Source organism: Phoca vitulina, unplaced genomic scaffold (assembly GCF_004348235.1).
Source record: "Phoca vitulina isolate PV1807 unplaced genomic scaffold, GSC_HSeal_1.0 scaffold13, whole genome shotgun sequence".
Lineage (NCBI taxonomy): Eukaryota > Metazoa > Chordata > Mammalia > Carnivora > Phocidae > Phoca > Phoca vitulina.
This window is the reverse complement of record NW_022589716.1, coordinates 35488724-35506910: the sequence shown is the minus strand read 5'-3', so window position 1 is coordinate 35506910 and position 18187 is coordinate 35488724. Positions and strand designations below refer to the sequence as shown.

General features: G+C 40.3%; 1 protein-coding gene and 1 pseudogene across 1 annotated transcript in view; one reads left to right on the top strand and one right to left on the bottom strand.

Moving 5' to 3' along the window:
• Positions 1-12139, bottom strand: part of ARL8B (ADP ribosylation factor like GTPase 8B) — a 56036-nt gene extending 43897 nt beyond the window's left edge. The window contains exon 1 of the mRNA XM_032411833.1: positions 11813-12139. Coding sequence (XP_032267724.1) covers positions 11813-11935 — 123 coding nt within the window. The 5' untranslated portion in view covers positions 11936-12139. The remainder of the gene's footprint in view (positions 1-11812) is intronic.
• Positions 12140-13164: 1025 nt separating this feature from the next.
• LOC116636975 lies at positions 13165-15452 on the top strand (annotated as a pseudogene).
• The last annotated feature ends 2735 nt before the right edge of the window (positions 15453-18187 follow it).

The window sequence follows — 18187 nt, the reverse complement described above, 5'->3', positions numbered from 1 at the left end:
CCCCCTTTGCCCTACACATCTGATTCAACCACTAAATTGCACTCATTCTACTTCCATAATAAAGCTATCTTTTTCCACTTCCATAATAAAGCTAACTTTTTCCTTACTCCTTAACTCTCCCCCTCAGTATCTCTCAATCAGATTTTTGTAATGACCTTGTGACCAAGCTCCTTTTCACTGGTCTCTATACTGCTACTAAATTCATCCTTTGGAAAACAGGTCTTATTTCATTTCCCCAAACAAAAATGTTCACTGGCTCCCCATGCATACTGATCTACTTTTCCAGTCTTTTGTTTTTTCCCTCATGCAAGTTACATGTAATGCAACCAAATTTCTTGCCCTCAATTGTGTCCTTGCTATTCCCGCTGTTTCTTCTTGAACATCTTTTCTTCCCTCCATAATACCAGAAGCTGCACAAGGGAAGGAACCATGTCTGTTCCTCACTATATCTATGCCACCTAGAACACTGTTTCAAATACTCACTGAATAAACGAAAACCACTCTACTCTCAAAGTTCACTTCAGAGCACCTGGGTGGCTCAGTCGGTTAAGTGTCTGCCTTTGGCTCAGGTCATGATCTTGGGATCCTGGGATCAAGTCCCACAACAAGCTCTCTGCTCAGCAGAGAGTCGCTTCTCCCTCTCACTCTCCCTTTGCGCTCTCTCTCTATCGCTCTCTCTCTCTCTCTCAAATAAATAAAATCTTTTAAAAAAGTTCACTTCAGTGGCCATTCCCACCAAGGTCCCAATAAACCACCTTTCTAAAATACCCCCAATGTCTTAGTGAGGTGAGGGTAGCAATTTGTGCCAATCTTAAGGCACATAGTCTACCACAAATAACTTTGTCTGGTACATTTATGAATCATCTATCACAATGCCTTGTACACAGTTTAAGTATACATAAAATAGATACACTTTGTTGTTATATTCATTCACTCAATATTTACAGAGCTTATTATATGCAGGGCATAGTGCTTTGCACTGGGATACAGTATTGAAAAAAGGACAAAGCTCTGCCCCTATAGAACCTACATTCATAAAAAAGACAAAGATAATAAGCTAATTTCTTAAGGTAGCAAGTGTGGTGAAAACTTGAACGGAGGTGATACGACCAATCCTAATTTGGGAAGATACATGCAACAGACAGGATGAAAGGAGTATATAAAGGTTAAAACTGGTCAAACTGTTTGGCCCACCTTCAGGCACTCTGAAGAAAATTACAAAAACAAAGTTTTAGGCACAAACATTTCATAATCACTCAATAATGGAAAATAATACCTGCAACAAAAATATACATATGCAGATTAAAGCCTATTAACATCCATTTCATTTAACATTTTTTTAGAAAAGGATAGAGGTTGGTTCCCTGGATTGAGGCAGAAGGGGATCAAAAGTTCCATTCTGGGACACCTGGATGGCTCAGCTGGTTAAGCATCTGCCTTCAGCTCAGGTCCTGGGATCGAGCCCCATATCAGGCTGCCTGCTCAGCGGGGAGTCTGCTTCTCCCTCTGCTCCTCCCCATGCTCCTGCATGCTCGCTGGCTCTCTCTCTCAAATAAATAATTAATAAATAAATAAATAAATAAATAAATAAAATTTAAAAATGAATAAAAGTTCCATCTTGAACTAACTGAACTTGAGTTGCCTTTTAGCCATCAAAGTAGGTAGTCAAATAGACTACATTAGATCACTTAGATGTACAACATGATCCTGTCACGGTTATCAAGAAAGCATATACTGGACATTATGCTAAGTGAAATAAGTCAGAAAGAGAAAAACACCTATATGTGCAATCTTTAAAAAAAAGTAGTACTCACAGAGAACAGACTGGTGGCTGCCAGAGGCAGGAGGTACAGGATAGTGGTGAAGGAATCAGGTAAAGGGTGCCAAAAGGTACAACCTTCCAGTTATAAAATAAGTAAGAGGTAATGTACAACACGGTGACCATAGTTAATAATACTATACTGTATTATTTCAAAGTTGCTAAGAAGTAAATCTTAGAAGTTCTCATCACAAGATTAAAAAAATTGTAACTATGCATGGTGATGGATGTTAACTAGACTTACTGTGAAGATCATTTTGCAATATATACAAATATGCAATCATGTTATACCTGAAATTAGTATCATATGTTAATTATATCTCAATAACAAAAAAAGCATATATTTGTGAAAGGACAGGGAGAAAATGGGAAGGATATACAGCTTAATATATTAATAGTCATTAAATCCTAATGGTATTAAAAATGATTTCTTTTTGTTTGCATTATCTATACTCTTTTTTTAAACAATATGGATTATGCGTATTCTTTTTAAGAAACAAAATGTTTTAAGTTTTTAAATTCAGCCACTGAATGAAGAAAATAGTAAGATCAAAATAAAGAAACCAAAAGCCAGGAGTGAAACAGCTAGATTTTGGAGGCCGAAAAAGTGGGTTTCTGCCATTTCCTAGTTTTTCCTCTGATAAGAACTATTTAAAAATAATGAATTCCATATATTTGCATTCAAACTTTCTCCATACAAAAGGAGCTGTCAAGAAAAAGTAGATCTAGTGATCACTGTCTAAACCAGACCTTAATCCACCTTCACAGAGGAAACTCTGACAAAAGCTCTCTCTGGTCCAGACTGCATACAGTCTCAAGAGCCCACTTCTCATCTAGGAGGGGATGGGCTACTACAAGCACAGTACACTGCCTGTTGGGGCTTGCAAATTTATGACTGTCAACAGTGATTAAACCTACACTAATCTTGGGGGGCCTGGGTGGCTCAGTCATTAAGCATCTGCCTTCGGCTCAGGTCATGATCCCAGGGTCCTAGGATCAAGCCCCACATCGGGCTCCCTGCTCAGCGGGAAGCCTGCTTCTCCCTCTCCCACTCCCCCTGCTTGCATTCCCTCTCTTGCTGTGTCTCTGTCAAATAAATAAAATAAAATCTTTAAAAAAAAATTGAAAAAAAAAACCTACACTAATCTTAAATCCTGGCTTAAAAATTAAAATACATGAAAATGGATACCAAAATTATGGTCTTATCCAAATTTAAAATTACAATCTAAGCATACACTTGTACAGGGCACCTAAATTCTAGAGGGCAGGTAGTACTGCAACGGGCCACTCTTTCCTTCCTGTAGGGATCAGTCTACTTTTCTACCTTTTACCATAAAGTTGCATTCTTAACTGTCATTCTTTTTTCTTTTAAAGATTTTATTTGTTTGAGAGAGTGAGAGAGAAAGCACAAGAGGGGGTAGGGTCAGAGGGAGAAGCAGACTCCCTGCTGAGCAGGGAGCCCGATGCAGGACTCGATCCCGGGACTCTGATCCCAGGATTCCTGGATCATGACCTGAGCTGAAGGTAGTTGCTTAACCAACTGAGCCACCCGGGCGCCCCCTTAACTGTCATTCTTAACACTCTGCTACACTCTGCATACTGAAATATGAAAACGGAAATGTGGGTTCATAAAGGCATTCTTCTTAATTTTATATTGTGAATATAATAAGTCTATTTGAAAATATATTTGAGCACCTAGTATGTGCCAGGCACTGTTTCAGGGAATCGGAATGTATCAGTGAACAAAAGCAACAGAAATCCTTGCCCTCAAGGAGAGCACATTACAGTAATCTGGTAGCTAACATTTATGAAGCACTTCCATATTATTTGCCTTGTTTTGAACACTGTTCAAAATGTTTTACAAGTATTAACTCATAACAACTCTATGAGGTAGAAACTACTATTATTCTCATTTTATATGTAAGGAAACAGACACTGAGGAGTTAAATAACTTGCCAAAAATAAGACAAGTCAAAGAGTCAAGATTTGAACCTCAATTCAAAGGCTCTCAGTTCCTAACCTCTATGCCATTCTAATTCATGCAGCCACTTAAACATATTCCAAATAAATTCATTCATACCACATTCATATGCCAACAAATCTAGGCTCAAAATATATTCTTACAGTAATACTACTTAGGTAGAGCTAAAGTAATTGTTATCAAGTAAACTGATAAAAAGACATTTTTAGGATCATTTTGCCAATCATCATCCAAGTTTTTTTTTTTTAATAACAAATGATTGTTTTCCTTTTTTTTTTTCTTTTTTTTTTTTTTTCAAATGATTGTTTTCCTAACCCAGCTTAGAAGGAAAAGCTTCAATTTTCAAGCAGAAATGTCACTACTTCAGTATCTGAAACCTAAAATTATTTTGTCAGTATTACAATTTTTTAAAAGTACAGTATTCTTAGAGATGGTTTTAAAATGAACCCTAAAGCTGTGATTTTTTTTAAGGGTAAAAAAAATTTCTTTTTGGAATGTGAAATGTTATTCTAGGGGCTCCTGGGTAGCTCAGTCGGTTAAGCAGCTGCCTTCAGCTCAGGTCATGATCCCAGGGTGCTGGGATCAAGCCCCGCGCCGGGCTCCCCGCTCATCAGAGAGCCTGTTTCTCCCTCTCCCTCTGCCTGCTGCTCTGCCTCCTTGTGCTCTCTGTCAAATAAATAAAATCTTAAAAAAAAAAAAAAATGTTATTCTAGTGTATAAAACTAGACAAACTATGAAATTGGATCCAAATATAAGACCCAATGTCCAATTTAAGAAAGAGTGTAAAAAATAACACAATAGAATGTAAGCCTTGTGGTGCTGACTCTGAAGAAAGAAATTAACTCAAATTATTCCATTAGAGATTCCAATTTTGGTTTGTCACATACTAGAAAAACTAAATGCCTTAAATTATCATTTAATTTTGACCATTCAGCAAATAGGTTAATATTTTTTTCTTAGTTTTCCTATATGAGCACAAAAGACATGAATCAACTTTTATAATTATAAATGATACTCAAGTTATTAATTTAAAAAATCCATATGCTATAGCCTCAAAAAATGGTCTACATGGCAAACTTTCTTTTCTCTCTCTCTTTTTCTTTTTTAAAGAGAGACAGGTGGGGGGGTGGAAGGGCAGAGGGGGAGAGAGAGAGAGAATCTTAAGCAGGCTCCACAACCAGCAGAGCCAATCTCATGACCCTGAGATCACGACCTGAGTCAAAATCAAAAGTCAGATGTTTAACCAACTGAGCTATCCAGGCATCCTTACCTGGTAAACTTTCTTAGATTCTGATTTATAAAAGAATATTTTTTAACACGCTCCCCCCCCAAGAAAAGCAGCATCACACTTTAACAGGACAAGATTAGGTAAGGACTGCATGGAAATATGCCAGATTCCTAGAATACAACTCTTAATGCAACCCACCATTAAGTTTAAAACAAATTAGATCCAGATAGCTAAAGGGGATAAGCTGTTATTTATATGACTTGGCTACAAAATTCAATAAAAAAGAAAACTCAAAAAGGAATTATGTTCCCTATAGTCTCAGTCTTAGTAGTTGCTAAAACATAGATACCTCTTTAAACATTGAACACAGAATCAGAGCAATCACCTAATAGAAAAGTTTAAAAATACTGCTGGTTTACTTTACTTATCAACAAAACTAAATATGTTTTGCCCTAAAAATAACAAGGGACAAGTGCTTAGCTGACATCCAACTTTATATATGAAATCTGTTCAGAGAACATTCTCAGTGAGAGCGCATACTTTACTTTCTGGAAAGCAATTTGGCCATTTGACATGAAATATGTTCCTTTCTTTTGACCCAGCGATGTAACTCTGGAACTCATCCTTAGGAAATGCACAACACATTGATGTACAATAAACTCTGGAAATTATTCAAATGTCCAATAATCAGGAAATGATCAAATATATTATGGTACAGCCACAAGATATGCCATAACAGAACAAATTATAAAAGCACTGAAATGATTTTACACAGAAAAATGCATACACCATAATTAAAACAAACTAGGTATCCTCTCAAAACTTTTTATTTATTTTTTTTAGACTACATAGGCTGTAATTTTTTTTTTTTTTTAAGATTTTATTTATTTGACAGTGAGAGATACAGCGAGAGAGGGAACACGAGCAGGGGGAGTGGGAGAGGGAGAAGCAGGCTTACCGCTGAGCAGGGAGCCCGATGCGGGGCTCGATCCCAGGACCCCGGGATCACGACCTGAGCCGAAGGCAGACACTTAACGACTGAGCCACCCAGGCGCCCCAAAACTTTTTAAAAAGGTGTTTAGATATATTCATTTAAAAAAGACAAAAAAAAAAACAAATAAATAGGGGCACCTGGGTGGCTCAGTCAGTTAAGTGTCTGCCTTCGGCTCAGGTCATGATGTCAGGGTCCTGTTGGGCTCCTTGCTCAGCAGGTAGTCTGCTTCTCCCTTGGCCTCTGCCTCTCTGGCCCCACCCCGGCTCATCCTCTCTCAAAACAAATAAATAAATGAAATCTTTTAAAAAATAATAATAAAAAAGACAAAAAGGAAATACTTTGCAATGTTGACAGTAGTTAACCTTGGATGGTGAAGATAACAAGGTTTCTTCTATTTTATATTATTCTTTTAAAATTTTTACTAATGACCCTATCTTATTTTGATAATCAGAAAAAAATCTAAAAATAATATTTAAGTAGTTTTTATAGGTACAATGCATTTTCTATCCATGTTCAGTGACCATCCACTTTATCTTTGAGAAGGTTAAAAAGCACTTTAAGTTGTGAGATATATTCTAAGTCAGTAATTTAAAATGGATTATTGCACTATTGCAACTTCTTAATGAGAACATTTGGCTTTTGATATTCTAAGTCTTCATGGCAAAAATAATGGGAATGGGGATGAGGATAAAGAACCTTGAAAGAGAAAGAAGCTCCTTGGCACGATGCCTCATGTGCTACAATTCCTAATGTGAAATTGAAGACCACCTCACTGGAAGACTAGTTTCTACAGTAAAATTACAAACTTACTAACCTGTAGACTTGAGCCACAATATAGTTTCTTTAAAAACTATTTTCCCCATTCTTACTCCAGAGTAATTAGGTAATAAACACTCTGATCAAACCCAGAATTATTTCTGCTTTTTAAAGAAAATAAACATGGCTCAATAACCCAACAATGCCTGTTAGCCAGTTATTTAAATGTCCAAACACAATATCATAATATTCCACTACTCCTACTTTATATAATCATTCCTTCCCCCAATTCATGCCCTCCAACATATATACACACATACATATATATACACACATAAAGAGATACATACACACACACACACACACAGAGTCCTCAAATGTTAATCAACATGCTTAAGATGCTTGGGTTTAAAATGTTATAACAAGAGTATATTTATGAACAAATATATTTAAAAAAAAGATTTTTAAAGGATTAAGATCTCCTAATCCACAGCTCTATGATTCTAGTCTCAGCTGGATTTTACAGAGGTAGACCAGAAAAGTAGAAAGGGAACTAACCCTAGGTTTTAATTTTATCTCTACCAGTCAGCAGCCTTAGGAATTTCACTTACTTTTCTGGATCCTCTAGCTACATCTATAAAATGAGAGTAAAATTAGACCACTTAAGTTTCTACAAACTCTAAAAAAAATGATTCTGGGGCGCCTGGGTGGTTCAGTCGGTTGAGCATCTGACTCTTGGTTTTGTTTGGCTCAGGTCATGATCTCAGGGTCCCAGCCCAGGTGGAGCTCCACGCTAAGCAGGGAGTCTGCTTTAAATTCTCTTCCTTCGCCCCTACCCATGCTAAAGCACACGTGCTCTTTCCCTCCCTCTCCCTAAAATAAATAAATCTTTAAAATAAAAAAATTCTAGATTCAAATTTCTACAACCATTCCAAATATCTCCTTTTCCTAATACTCAGCAGTAATAAACTTTTCCTTGGATTAACCAATTTGTATCAATACTTAACAAAAATGTAGACAAACTTTCATACTACTCATTTCTAAAACACACTGTTATCTTTAAGAGTTAGCCTATAACACTTTGGTAAATCCTATTAAACATTTCTTATTAATTCCTGCAACCCATGTAAGAGCCTCCGTTAAAAATAAAGATTACTCAACATACATTACACATATAGAGCACATGATTTATTATGCAATAACTGCCAGAATACTTAGCAATGGGCAATATTTCATTCCCTAAAACTAATGAGAAAATTAAAGACTAGAGAGGTTTCTTTTAATGTTCAAAACAAAGAGAACACTTGGTATGTTGAGGGTGTCTATGTAAAAATATTAGATAAAATGAAGTATCATTCCATTTTCAAAACCACAAGAATATGAATTTTAGGAATGAACCTCTCTGTAAATAAAATGCCTAATTTCAGGGCGCCCAGGTGGCTCAGTCATTGGGCGTCTGCCTTCGGCTCAGGTCATGGTCCCAGGGTCCTGGGATCGAGCCCCGCATCGGGCTCCCCGCTCCGCGGGAGGCCTGCTTCTCCCTCTCCCACTCCCCCTGCTTGTGTTCCTGTTCTCGCTATCTCTGTCTGTCAAATAAATAAATTCTAAAAAAGAAAAAAAAAAATGCCTCACTTCAGAATAAACCAAACCTTATATGTAACTAATTCACCTTCACACACCTTTTGGGTAAGTTAAATGACATTTCTGAAATTTTTCTTAACTTTTAAGGCAGAAGATAAAGCCACATTTTATGCAAAAAGTTGATTTTTACCAAAAGAAAACTGGCTTCACCTGAAGCTTTTCATACCTGGCAAGTTACTTTCTAAAGTGACACAAAGTACTCAAACCATCTATATTTGAGTCTACAAATCAAACATTTTATACAAAATACAAACAATAGTTCATTTTTTAAAATATAAGGCTAAATTTACTATTTTGGAAACATTGTTTTTATCTAAAAGTCTGTAAAAATCACCTTTAATTACTAACCTTTTCCTCACCCTCAATATATTAATAATCACAGATTAAGTTAGAGTCTGAGATTTTTTTTTTTTAAGATTTTATTTAGGGGCGCCTGGGTGGCTCAGTTGGTTAAGCGACTGCCTTTGGCTCAGGTCATGATCCTGGAGTCCCAGGATCGAGTCCCACATCGGGCTCCCTCCTCAGCAGGGAGTCTGCTTCTCCCCCTGACCCTCCCCCCCTCATGCTCTCTCTCTCTCATTCTCTCTCTCAAATAAATAAATAAAATCTTTAAAAAAAAAAAAGATTTTATTTATTTATTTGACAGAGACAGAGACAGCAAGAGCAGAACACAAGCAAGGGGAATGGGAAAGGGAGAAGCAGGCTTCCCGCTGAGCAGGGAGCCCGATGTGGGACTCGATCCCAGGACCCTGGGATCATGACCTGAGCCAAAGGCAGACGCTTAACGACTGAGCCACCCAGGTGCCCATAGAGTCTGAGATTTTTTTTTAAAAAGGTATGAAATTTACGAGGTCTCTTTTTTACTCAGTATCTTAAAGGCTGTAACCAACTACAGTCCAGATTTTTTCTAAGCCAAACCTACCCACATCATTATAATCCAAAACGAATTGTCTAATATAAAAAAAAAAAAAAAATAGCGGAACCACTAGTTCACTTTGAGTTCAACAGGGTTCCAAAAGCTCTGCTGTTAAAATAATCTAATACAATTTTTTTTAAAAAATGGGGGGGTACATGATGTTATTGTTACAATCCATAATTCCACTACTGGAGCCCACATTTGGATAAATCAGATTCAGGAAAGGAAATTACCCCAGCTAATTCCCTTCTGAATATTTTCAAAACGCTGTTTCTGCATTAAAGAAGTGTATCCGCTACAAATAACAACAGCTACCACTTACCTAGCCCCTTCTATGGGCAGGATGGTGCTAGTCACTTAACATCTGTCATTTCATTTACTCCCCAGAACAACTCTTCAAGAAACCTATTATTATCTCTCATAGATGAGAAAGCAAGGCCTGAAAGAGGATACAAGGCTAAGTGGCAGAGCCAGATTGGAAACCCACAGTTCCTTGACTTCAAAGTTCTTGCTCACATTAAGCTACACCATCTATGAAAAACATAATAAGCATGATTTTCATGCTTATGTCTTTAGAAGTTCTTCGAAGATCTACTAAACCTTTTCAGGTTTCCCAAGTATAACTACTCTGCAACAAATATAACAATTAATTGTAGTAATACACCTACATCTACACTACATATTAATTCAGTCTTGTCAAAAGGACAGGGTTTACAAGGAGACTCCAATTCTTATCTCAAGGGAAAACCAGAAAATTTAGTTAACTGAGGTCTGATCTTTTCCGTATCATATAAAAGCTCTAGTACGGGGCACCTGGGTGGCTCAGTGAGTTAAGCGTCTGCCTTCAGCTCAGGTCATGATCCCAAGGTCTTGGGATCGAGTCCCGCACCGGGCTCCCTGCTCAGTGGGGAGTCTGCTTCTCCCTCTCCCCCTCCCCCCTGCTTGTGCTCTCTCTCTCATGCTCTCTCTCAAATAAATAATAAAATATTAAAAATAAATAAGTAAATAAAAACTCTAGTATGGATATTTAGTCCAAAATTTTCTATTAATTTTAGTGCTATCATATACACTTTCCACTCTACTTGTTGCAAAGATAGTCATCTCAAGCCAAAAACAAACAAAAACATATCCCAAAAGCAGCCAAACAAGTACATAAATTTCCTTTTATATTTATATGCAACCTTCCTCAAAGGCAGTCTGGATCTCTGCTAATCTTTTTCTTCAAGTCTTACTCACTCTGCTGCTCCATTACTGCAGGACTAAGAGTCACATGTTACATATTTTCTCCCACAAGGGAGCTGTGTTTGAATCATTCCTGTAACCAAACCAGTTGGGCAACTAGACTAGTAAATAAGGATTTCAACCATCATCTAAAAGATGAAGAACTGCTGCCATCTCTCTTTAGCATAGTTCTAAAGCTTGTCCCTGACAAGTACAAGCACCTATCAGCTATAAGTGAATCACATCAACTTCTGGCCTCTAAATTAAGATTGAAGAGAATCTTTCTCTCTTATTCCTTCCCCAACTAACTACCCAAGCAAAATTTAATAATCATCCTTCCATTCAATCACTGCTGAATAAATACCACATCGTATACAGGTTCCCAGGGCAATTTCCCTCCTAGACACCCATTTCCTGGGCCTGGAATAAACTATGCTCCTGCCCAGTCTCTTCCCCTCCCTCCCTTTCAAGTAAGAAACACCCTCATAAAAGATCAACCCCTCCTTTTTCAAGGAAGTTGAGTGACTACAGATCCATCTTTTCCGACTACTGGCTCTGGAAAAGCAGAAACCCGTAACTGCCTGGCTAAATAAACACTAGAGACTACAGTGGACTGGACTGGCTGGAGGGGTTTCTCCCCAGTTTCTACCAGCGAGCCCAAGAGCAATGAACTTGACCTCCGCCCCTAGGGGAACGACTGAAAACCAGTAACTAAATTACATGGAACAAGCTGCCCACGGAATTCGGGAAGGAGCCCACACGGGTCTCCTGCTTTCCTCACGATGGGGCTCTCCGTCCCGAGTGGCTACTTGAGGGACACTCTGGAGTCTCACGCTTTCTCACGGGACTGACAGCTCGCCAAATCCCACCCTTTGGGGAAGTGACAGGCTGAAGTTAAGCCTGCAGGTGCCCCCACAGAGCAAACCCGAAGGAAACCCAATCCTTAAAAACGAGACAAGGCCAATGTTACCCTTTCCAAGCCCCGGCCGCGCTGAGGACCTAGCCTTTTGTAGAAGGTGACTAAATAGAATTAACTCTTCGGCTGCCGATCTCAACGCTACCCCTCAGGCACCAACACGCGGGAACTCCGAACCCCGGCCCCCGCGGAGGTGACAGGAACGGCTTGCCTCCTCCCCTCGTCCCACTGCCATTAGCCCCATCGCGCTGAGGGCAGCCCCAGCCCGGGGCCTTCGGGCAAGCGCCGGGCCGGACTCGCGGGCTGCGGCGCCCCGGGAGGGTGAGCGGGCGGCACTCACCGCGATGACATTGACGAAGGTGGTCTTGCCCGAGTACTGCAGCCCCACCAGCGTCAGCTCCATCTCCTCCTTCCAGAAGAGCGAGCGAAACCAGTCCAGCAGGCGGGAGATGAGCGCCAGCATGATGGCGGTCGGGAGGGAGAACGGAGGGGCGGGCGGGAGGACAGCAGCAGCGACGGCTCCCACACGAGCGTGCCTCAGCCCGGACCCCTCAACGGCTCCTCGGGGCCGCGGCGCACCACTGGCGGACACGGGCGGGCGGCGGCGGCCGAAGCCAGGAAGCCGAGCGGGTCATATGACTCGCCCTGCCCCACACGCTCGTCCCCGCGCCACCGTCGGCGTCCACGGCAAGAGCGACGTGGGCTGTCCGGCCAGGCGCGTCTACCGCCTGCAGCGCCACCTGCTGGAGCCTCCCTGCAGCACCGCGTCCCCGGGAGCTGCCCTTGGGCTCCCTACCATCCCTCCCTTGCTCATTTACGTTGGTTAACTCATCATTCTTTCTGCAGTTGTTTATTGACAGTCGGCTGTATGCAGAAAGTCTTCAAGACTCTGGGAGATTCAGTATGGAATAAAGATGGGAAGCCACAAGTGTTCATCAAGAGGGAAATGATTAAAAAAACTGTAGTGTGGCCCCAAAAGGGAATATTATGCAGTTATAAAAACAAATGAGGAAATTCTCTGTGAACTGATAATGGAATGATGTCCAGGAAATGTTTTCAAGGACTGTAAATGCAAAGTATGTGCATATATACAAGTATGTATTGTATTTGCATAAAGAAATCCTGGAAGACCAATAAAAAGGGAGGGTAGAAGAAACTGGATGGCCAGAGACAGGAATGGGAATGAGATTTCTCTAGGTATCTTTTTGTATCATTTTGACTTTCAATCATGGAAATGAGTTGCCTGTTCAAAAGTTTAACTTGATTAAAAAATAAATTTAAATATCTGCAAGGCTTTCATACTAAAAAAAAAAAAGTCCTTGCCCTCATGGAGCTTACATTCTAGTGAGGAGACATATAATATAATAAATAAATATAAGATATAATGCCATGTAGTACCAAGCATTATAAAGAAAACTGAACAAGAGAAGGACACAAGAGTAGCAGTGTTCTAGTTAGGATCAGAGTAGACCTCTCAGAGGAGGTAGCCCTGGATGGGAAGACTTGGAGGAAGTGAGAAAGAGAGCCAGGCACAGATCTGATGGGAGCACATTCCAGGCAGAAGGAAAAACAAAGACCCTGAAGGGGGAAGGAGCATGACTGAAAAACAATCAGCATGGCTAGCTCGTTAATAGGCAGGGAGTAGAAAGAGATGTGGATGGAGAAAGAGGCAGGGACTAGAGGAAATAGGACATGGTGTCCTTAGTTCAGATTTTATTCTTGGTGAGTGAACCAATTTATACTTTTAAAAGTGAACTCTAGGGACGCCTGAGTGGCTCAGTTGGTTAAGCATCTACCTTCAGCTTCTGGAGTCTGGGATCAAGTGGGGAGTCAGCTTCTCCCTCTCTCTGCTCCTCCCCTTGCTCATGCTCTTGTGCTCTCTCTGTGTCTCTCTCTCAAATAAATAAATAAAATCTAAAAAAATTTTTTTTTTAATTTTTTAAAAAGTGAACTCTGGTAGCTCCATGGAGAATTGGCTATGGGAAGGCATCTGGATGTCCCTCCAGAAGATATGTTGGAGTCCTAACCCCCAATACCTCAGAATGTGACCTTGTTTGAAAATAGGGCCATTGCAGACATAATCACTGAAGATGGTCATACTGGAGTAGAGTGGGATTTTAATCCAAAACAACTGGTGTCCTTATAAGAATAGCAGAGGATACACAGTCACAGAAGAGGAGAAGATCATGTGACGACAGAGGCAGACACTGAAGTGTTGCAGCTGCAAGCCAGGGAACACCAAGGACTGGCCAGCATGCCACCAGGAGCTAGTGATGAGGGAGCAGAAGGCTAGCTGAAGACAAAGCACAAGCTGACACCCTACAACCTCCCCCCACACCCCCACTCCTGGGTGGGACTTGTGTGACATTCTTCCAGGGATCTCCCAAATAAATGTTAATACCTTGCTAGAGGGGAAAACAAGCTTAACTTGACAATGGCAAGACCCCTGGGTATCTTATAGGTATCTTTTAGGTGGGTTCTCTTTAGCATATGAAAGTTCTTTTGAAACCTCCCTTTTCCTTACTTCCCCCAACTCCTGGGTATATAATCAGCCACTCCTCAAGACCCCAGGGGCAGCAGCTCTTTATGCCCACGGGTCCTGTCCCCATGCTTTAATAAAACCACCGTTTTGCACCAAAGACATCTCAAGAATTCTTTCTTGGTCATTGGCTCCAGACCTCACCCCACCGAAACTCACCTATATTCCAAAACCACATCACTAGGGGAGAGGCATGGGACAGATTCTCTCTTAGAGCTTCAGAAAGAACCACCTTGGCCAAGATCTTGATCTTGGACTTGTAGCCTCCAGAACTGTGAGACAAACCGTGGTTTTTAGCCATCCCGTTTGTGGTTCTTTCTTATGGCAGCTCTAGCAAGCTAATGCAGAGGGAAAGAACAGAAACAGTGAGATGGTTAGGAAGCTGTTGTATTAGTTTAAGGGAGGGATGATGGTGGCTGGAACCAAGACTTTGTAGGTACTTATGTGCTGACCATCACAGAGCTTTCATTCCGGTGGGAAGGACAATGAACCAATAAACACTAATTTTAAAATGAGAAATTGAACACTCCTCAACCTTCACAATTATTGTAATTCCCTTCACCTCTAAAACCATTTAATGAAAAAGTCATTCTTACCTTCCAATTCTAGTTTCCCATAAAAAAAACTATAGATTATTTTTTGTCATATAAGCACAATATTATGTTTGTAAAATATCAAATAATACAGAGATGTGACAAAAAAAAAAGGTAATCTATCTGTTGGCATCCTCAATCCCCTCATCTTTGAAGTAACCCATTTTAACAGTTTACTCGTTTTTTACCAAATAAACACATAATACACATGTGTGATGGTTTTCTCTTATATACAAAAATAGAAACATGTTGTAAGCATTACTCTATAGCTTCCTTTGTTCACTTATAGTTAAGTACATTTTATTAAAAATGAAGGCAATACCTTCTACCAGCTCATCCACCAAGGCACCAAGATGATACCTTGTGACTTCCTCATCCCACCCAGACCCAGCACCCAATAAGGAAGGGTTTGCATCACAAGATCCTCCTGGCCAACTTTTTGGCCCAGACTGAGGCCCTGATGAAGGGGAAGTCGACAGAGGAGGCCCGGAAGGAGCTGCAGGCCACAGGGAAGAGTCCAGAGGCCTTGGAGAAGCTGTTGCCACACAAGGTCTTTGAAGGAAATTGGTCAACCAACTCTATTGTGTTCACCAAGCTCACGCCATTCATTCTGGGAGCCTTTATTGCCATGTACGAGCACCAGATCTTCATTCAGGGTATCATCTGGGACCCGCATCAACAGCTTTGACCAGTGGGGGGTGGAGCTGGGAAAGCAGCTGGCCAAGAAAATCGAGCCTGAGCTTGACGGCAGTAGCCCAGGGACCTCTCACGACTCTTCCACCAAAGGGCTCATCAACTTCATCAAGCAGGAGCGTGAGGTCAGAAGCCAATAAACTCATGCCCGGCTGCAGTCCCTGTTGTGACTGGTCCTTCTTGTTGCTCCTCCCCAGAGATGCACTGCACAGTCCTGCCCAGAGCAGCCTCTGGTTGCGGGCTTGGAACATAAGCCCTTTGGGGGAAGCTGGTCTGGAATTGCCACCCCACCCTTCCATGTCCTCGTGCCCTCTGTTTTACAATTGGCTGTTTCAGTGCAGCTGATGTTTCTGACCATGTTCACTTTGTTCATGTGCCAGATAGAAAAATAAAGATGCCACAAAGGAAAAAAAAAAAATGAAGGCAATAAATACTCAAAGTAAGTGTTTCCTAATATTTTACTACGATTTACTATTATCTATTTCTTGAAGCTATTTATATATATTATATCCATACAACGGAAATACCATATAGTGGAGTTACTGTACATGTCTTCCCAATTCTGAGTTCATTCATGTTATAGTGGTAGCTTGAAATTGGCCCTAGTAGGAATAGTCACACTATGAAAATTGGCAAACATTACAAATCAGGATTCCACCCTTCCTTAGAAAACCAGTTGTTAGACATTTATCAACACACCGTTGATAATACCTAAATCATAGCATTAGAATGATGATTAAAATAATATTAAGTTAGACTAAGTAAGGATAGTAAAACACAGGATGTTATACTTATTACATATAGCCCTAAGTAGTTAGAATGGCTGATTGTGATTATCAGCTCCTCTACCTATCAGCTGTGTGAACTGTCAAAGTTGCTTAACCTCTCTGTGCTTCTATTTATTAACATTCACTAAATGCGAGTTACTATTTCCAGGACATAGTGTCTCGGGACATTTTGTTAACAATTCCAGGACTCGGTTTCTCATCTGTAAAATAGGAATAAAGATACCATCCTTAAAAAATAAATAAGATAAAATAAAATAAAATAAAGATACCACCCTTAATTGTTTAGAGGCAATTTCTGCTGAACTCAGTCTAGTAGTGTTCTAAATCCTATGGGTGCACTCTTGCCTTTGAACTTTGTCTCAAATTAAGTTAAAAGAATGGAAATGCAGGATCACGTGCTCAGACACATTCAAAAGTCATGTGTAAAGGCCAGGAATCCCAGTGTCCTGTGAGGGTGGAGTAAGAGATAAGATGGACCGATATGTTTGCCTTATGGCTATTGTAATAAGAAACATAAAATTCTATGCCATCAGAGCTGGATGCATCTTTGAAGACCATTCTAGTTTTGGCTATCAGAAAACTGAGGCACAGATGAGGTAATATCACATTAGGGACAGGATTTTAAATTGGAATCTCCTTAAGGACAGGGACCATTTCTACTTAAATCAATGAAGTCATTTTGAGCAAATGAGGCGTCACTATGGGGATTCTGAAGTCTAGTCTCTTAGGCATCTGTTTTGTTAGCTTCACACTTGTCTAACAGGATAATAGTTTTGGCCAAAGAATAAAATGGGTGTGACATATTCCATATGTTCCCACTGGCCTGATTATCAGCCTCAGAGCATCTTAAAATGACAGCAGCTGGGCTTCATCCACAGGATATTTCTGCATGTTGGCCGAGTCGGTCAAGGATCCAGGATTTTTCATTACCCATGCATGTCACTCCAAGTCATATAGATAGCCCCCTGAATCTGCAAGGGGCAGAAGGTCAGCTCTGCCTTTTAAAAGGATACTGTTGACCTCAGGAAAAGGGAAACAAGAAACAGGGAGTTCTCTTTAGAAGTGTCAGGGAGGAAGAATTCCTGTCCTCTCACAAGTCCTTCTAGCTGGACTCAGAATTGAATTGACTTGAGACAGATTCACACGAGAAAAATAAAATTTAATAGCATACATACAGGGAATCCACACAGACGTGGAAATTCCAAAGACAGTCAGGCAAAGTGAGGTCTATATGTCATCTTGAACTAAGGAGAAGGGGGCAGGGGTCTAGGACTTCAGAGGAAAGGAATGCACTTCACAGGGCAGTATGAAGAATAGATGTTTGTTTGTTTGTTTTTTTTAAGGATTTCGTTTTTTTAAAGTAATCTCTACACCCAGCTTGGGGCTCAAACTCACAACCCCGAGACCAATAGTCAAGGGCTCTACTGACTGAGGCAGTCGGGCACCCCAGAAGTTTGGTAATTAGATGTTCACCCTGTGATACAGATGGGTCACTCAGATAAGATTTATCTCTGCTAATAATCCTTATTCTAGGAAACCCACCCAATTTAGATTCTTCTAGGTTTGTAAGAGGGGCAAAAGTTTCTCTTGAGCCTGTGGGATTCCAATTGCCTTCAGCTCAGAATAATCCATCATGCCAAAGTGGTCCATCTTAGGGTAGTCTGCCTTCACCCCTACAGAAGGAACGCTCCTCATTATTCTAAAACTGAGCTGGTCAACCCCAGGTTAAGAAAAGCCAATCATATGAGAATGCCATAGGTAGAAAACATACTTAATGCAGTGTGGGGTGGAGCAAAGAGCTCTCTGCTAGGAAGGAAAAGGCTTACGTTGAATAAGAAGTTCTTATTTTCACTTTAAAACTACGTAACTGTGTGATCTCAGGCACCTCTCCTTTCTGGGCTTCAGCTTCCTTATGTATGAAGTGAAGGTTTGGGATAAGATAAAATTTAAGAAACTTTTACCTCTAAAACCTTATAATTTCATAGCAGCCCAATGGAAATGTTCAGAAAGGGATTCCTACATGAAAGAAGAAGTAATTCTTTTTTTTTTTTTTTTAACAGCTTTTATCTTGGACGGGTCTAGAATTTTAGGTTTACAGAGAA